The 1704-nt window shown below is 32.3% G+C and overlaps 1 protein-coding gene across 1 annotated transcript; it reads right to left on the bottom strand.

The window, feature by feature from the left end:
- Positions 1-458: 458 nt before the first annotated feature.
- On the bottom strand, positions 459-1422 carry LOC140061311 (scavenger receptor cysteine-rich domain-containing group B protein-like). Its single transcript, XM_072107821.1, has 3 exons — positions 1374-1422; positions 1231-1260; positions 459-793 (listed from the first exon to the last, which is right to left on the bottom strand). Exons 1-3 carry the CDS (start codon positions 1420-1422, stop codon positions 459-461), a joined length of 414 nt encoding a protein of 137 aa, XP_071963922.1.
- Between the last annotated feature and the right edge of the window lie 282 nt (positions 1423-1704).

The following is a 1704-nucleotide window of genomic DNA, read 5'->3' as shown; positions in this document are numbered from 1 at the left end:
TTTATACGTAAATTGAAAAATGTGAAATTCTTGTACCCTAGCGTATTACTTACCGGTTGTGCTACTCCGTTCAGTAACTGTATCTGTAGTGAAAGGTTCATCTATACAAGAATTTATAAAAAAAACTACTGTATTTTACGTAAGTAATGAACAAAATAATATACTGTTATAGCCTATAATGACCAATATAATAATTCTCCATGTGAAATTATAATAAATTGCCATTATTGCTAGGTAAGGAAATAATTCTAAAACAGTCTGAAACATTGTTAATAGATCATACGGAGGTTGCTTGATTTGTGCTGAAATCACAGAACATCGTAATAATAATAGAGATATATGTGATATTTTTTTCCCAATTTAACAAAAAAATATACGTTAACGATTGACAGGCTCCTGTAATTTCATTTTATTTTCTATTGAAATTATTTATTTAAAAAAAAACACGTTTCCCTACACTAGCTACGGCATACTCTACCTGCAATTGCACAAATAACACTAGCGTCCTCACTATGCCCACAATTGTGTGACCTGATTCCATTATGAGGACATCTTGTGATAGAGGATTCCCATCCTTCACACTGAACATCATCCAGTATAATTGGACCAGTCCCTTCACCAAAATGAGCATATCGTGGGGCTTCGATGGCAGGTCCTAGTCTTAGTTGTCGACATACAACTTGCGCGTCGTTGATACCCCAATTATCATCACATACCGTACCCCATTCTCCGCTATCGTATACCTCAACTCGTCCCTGGGAATAATTGCCACCATTGACCAGTCTGATGTTTCCTAATGTACAAGCATTACAAATGTAAAAGATAAAAGTTGTTCTTCTTTTTGCTCTAATGAATTTACTGTAAACCCATGGTAGTGGTATGTCCAAATATGGTAGTGATATGACATCATCATATCCATATATGGGCACATCACATTTTTTTGTCATATAAAGTTTGATGTGTAGACAGAGCTTATCACTTACCGCTTGTGCTAACAGTAACTGTATGCCTACTACCTGTTGCGATACAGACAAGATACAATCATTAATTTTTCAAGAAGAAACAATTATTTTACAGTAGATAAGATTTACCTATTTTTTAATATTATTTGTAATAAGCCTATATAGTATGTCGTAATTTGTAATATATAGTATGTCGTATTTTGTAATATCGTTCTCAATTACGTTTTGATGATGATGATGTGAGAACAACATTTAAATAAAATAATACCTTCTGTTGTGTACATTGGTGTCCAATACGCTGAAATAGAATAATTGACATTTAGATATAACATGATACATTCTGTTAGGAACATCTAGAACAATACAACGCAACAACAACTTGAAACATAGGTCTCAGATAGCGAATCTTACCTGTAGCGTAGCACGCACAGCAGAGCCAAAGAACCGTACTGTAAAACATTTCCGCTGTCATTTAAAAAAAGTGTTAAAACACTTTGGAAATGCGAATGTAAAATAATGTATATTAACTTCAATTTATATAGTCGTTAAACAAATAGTGTTTGATTGGTGATTTGTATGTTATTTTTTTATGAAAGATATAATTTGTCAATCATTCTAGTTTATCTTATACGGGAACCTGTTTTCAATTTAATAACTAATGTTAGATTAGGTGTATTAAAATTATATTATTAAATAAATTGACAAAATGATGGCGATATGGTGTCTACGATATTGGCCATCT

Source organism: Antedon mediterranea, chromosome 10, assembly GCF_964355755.1.
Source record: "Antedon mediterranea chromosome 10, ecAntMedi1.1, whole genome shotgun sequence".
Classification (NCBI taxonomy): domain Eukaryota; kingdom Metazoa; phylum Echinodermata; class Crinoidea; order Comatulida; family Antedonidae; genus Antedon; species Antedon mediterranea.
The sequence above is the reverse complement of the archived record's forward strand: the minus strand, read 5'-3'. Positions and strand labels throughout refer to the sequence as shown.